The 3,177-nt window shown below is 42.0% G+C and overlaps 1 protein-coding gene across 1 annotated transcript; it reads right to left on the minus strand.

Annotated features, from left to right (window-relative positions):
- Positions 1-1,979: 1,979 nt before the first annotated feature.
- LOC144828203 (olfactory receptor 5V1-like) lies at positions 1,980-2,906 on the minus strand. Its single transcript, XM_078686292.1, has one exon. It carries the CDS (start codon positions 2,904-2,906, stop codon positions 1,980-1,982), a length of 927 nt encoding a protein of 308 aa, XP_078542418.1.
- Positions 2,907-3,177: the final 271 nt, after the last annotated feature.

Raw genomic sequence — 3,177 nt, forward strand, 5'->3', positions numbered from 1 at the left:
AGAACCATACTGGGACATCATTACAAGACCTACTGAGAGAAAGTTGCATCATTAGTTCAGGGTGGGTTCTCTTCCTACGAAAGTGTTTACCAAAAGCTGGTACCCCTCTACAGATGACAAATGTCCTTTTTGTCCAGCCGAGACTGAGTCACCAGCTCACATTTTCTTTGTATGCCCTTCCTATAGGTCACCTAGGCACAAATGGCTGAAACCTATTTGTAAGAACATGGGCATCAGAGTAGCTGTGGAGGCTCTTAGGATTTTAAAAACCAACACTGATGACCCTATTGTCATAGCAGTGGCTACATTTCTGAGTTGGTTGTGGGTCATTCGAGCGAAAAAGTTGAGGGCTTGCTAACACAACCTCATACTTAATATATAGTCTCTGCCCCCCGTAGGAGTTACTCCCACCAATTTGCCATAGTCTACAGTAATTCACATGTATCATGCCCAAATTCCTTTATTGTCTTTTATGCCGGTTGTAAGATTTCTGTGATTTTAGCTATTTATATGAAGTATGATCCGTTTTACAGACAATCTGAGGTAATTTCGCACTGTATGTATCTCTTATCTATTTTATTTGTTAGGTAATTTTAACTGTTATACTGTTTATTGGTTACAGTGGTCATTTTGGTACGGTGCTAGGCCATGTTTTATTGATGCATGTTGTCTTTTATAATTTTTTGTTAATCGAAATAAAGACATAAACTGAAACTGCATGCAGTGTTGGTAGGCACAGCACACAGGCTGAGTTCCATGTCATGTTTTCACTTTTGTCTGCACCAACACACGCAACCTGCATCAGCAGCTTGCATGCGCTTGGTGAGTGATCCCATAGGGTAGCATAATTCATACTGCTGCCCTTGGACACCCTCTTTAGTACCTCAGGCCCTAGGTACTAGTGGTACCATTTACTAGGCAGTTTCAGAGGGTACTAAAGGTATTGTCAATTGGGGGAACACTCACGCACTTTTGGGAATGAGATCTGGCACTGGGGACCTGGATAGCAGGAACCCAGTGCATTTCCAGTTGAAATCTCATCAAATACCAGGCAAAAGGTGGGGGTGACCATGCCGAAAAGGGCACTTTCCTAAATCTCGGAATCAGCAATTCAGTGCAGTAGATAGTTAAGTTGAATATGATCATAAGAAATGCCATAAAAGGAAATGTCGAGTGAGCCAACTCACTTAAAAGCATAAACTGCATGCCTGTCTCTCACACTTCATCATTCATCACACTGCTAAGTGTTGTATTCCATAACACGTTAACCACACCTTGGAGGGCAGCACGCAAGACATGGAAACAATTCTCACAAAGGCTCAAAACAAAATACCTGACATGGTATAGCATGCTACCCATGTAGACAATCACTTCTACACCCTACATAGGGGTAGAATGCACTATATAAATGTTACAATACAGTACCAGAATGCCTGATGGACACTGAACCATTACTTTTTTTAATTACTGGGTTGTGAGATGTGTTAAGGGAGGGCTATTCATCTGTACAATAATTACGGATATATTGTATATGATGTATATGGACAAGAGGCTGTTGCATGGTCATCTAAGTCTTTCTTTGGTGGTGTTTTTAGGGGCGGTGTTAATGATGGGTGAGACTGTGGCATTGGCTGTGTCTACTATGCTATAGTATTTGTTGAAATGGCATGGACGTGATATAGAATCAGGTTTCGAAGTCAACTGAAGTTTAGAACTCAAATGGTGGATCTGGGGTAAAAAGATTTGTATTCTGTTGCTGTGGTTAATAAACACGTGTTTGATGATCCCTGTTTCAATTATCATGTGTTTGTCTTACTCCTCAATGATTTGTTGTGTCTCAGGCAGATTAGTATACATTTTTGAATGTATGCATATGGAAAACCCTTCTAACCATCACTTTTGATATACACATTCTTCCAGTGAATTGGTGTAGTGCCAGGGCAGTATTTAGCTTTACATCAGCAATAGCCTTCCTAGTTTTATAGTACCCTCAAAATGCTACGCAAGGCGTGTTTGACCTCTTTGTTTCGGAGGCTATAGATTAATGGGTTGAGCATCGGTACAACTGTAATGTAGACCACAGTTGCCACTTTGTTTTCGTCCATGGAGAAGGACGAGGTTGGCCGCATGTAAACCCCTATGCAGGATCCGTAAAACAGGATGACCACCATGAGGTGGGACGAGCAGGTGGAGAACGCCTTCCGCTTCCCCTCTGAAGAAGGGATTCTAAGAATGGTGGTCACGATATAGACATACGATGTGATTATTGCTGCGAATGGGCTCATTCCAAAGATGACACCTTCTAGGTACGAAAATAATTCAATGAGAGCAGTGTCTGAGCAGGACAATGCCATCAGCGCCGTAATGTCACAGAAAAAATGGTTTATTTCTGTTGACCCACAAAAATAGGCCATAGATATTAAGATGGTATGTGCCAGCGGAGACAAAAAACCGAGCAGCCAGCAAGTGGCAGCTAGCAGCAGGCAGATGGTCCTGCTCATGACAAGGGAATACCGTAAGGGGTTGCAGATTGCCACATACCTGTCACAGGCCATTGCAGATAGGAGGTACATTTCAACGTTTGTGAAGCACAGAAACAAATACAGCTGAAGGATGCATGCTGCGAAGGGGATGTCTTTGCGTTGAGTCATTAGCATTGCCAGCATTTTAGGGAGAGTGACAGAAACGCAACAGATTTCCAAGAGCGATAAATTGATGAGAAAGAAGTACATCGGGCTGTGCAGGCGAGGTTCAACACACACCAGGAAGATGATGATAGAATTTCCCATTAGAACCATTAAATAGATGAGAAGAAATAACACAAATAAGGGGATCTGAAACTCCGGAAATTGGGTAAGACCCAGGATAACAAAGGTGTCAACGGTAGTGTAATTGTCTTTTACCATCTCTTTAATTCAGGTTGTCCTCTGGGAAGAAAAACAATCCAAGAGAATATTCAGTTACTCAAAGCAGAACCATGAAGAATGTTAGAATGTCCCAAGAACATTGAAGCAGCGTGAAGTCTCACTGAGGGCCCAAATCAACCACACTTCTGCCATCCAATGTGCGCATACGCTCCTATGTTTAGTATCAAGATGTGCAGTTTACTCACCTAATATGGATAATTGAGAACACAAGAATAAACATTGGTGGCTAGCAAATGCAGATCTAACTAAG

The sequence above is a fragment of the Lissotriton helveticus genome, chromosome 4_1 (assembly GCF_964261635.1).
Source record: "Lissotriton helveticus chromosome 4_1, aLisHel1.1, whole genome shotgun sequence".
NCBI lineage: Eukaryota > Metazoa > Chordata > Amphibia > Caudata > Salamandridae > Lissotriton > Lissotriton helveticus.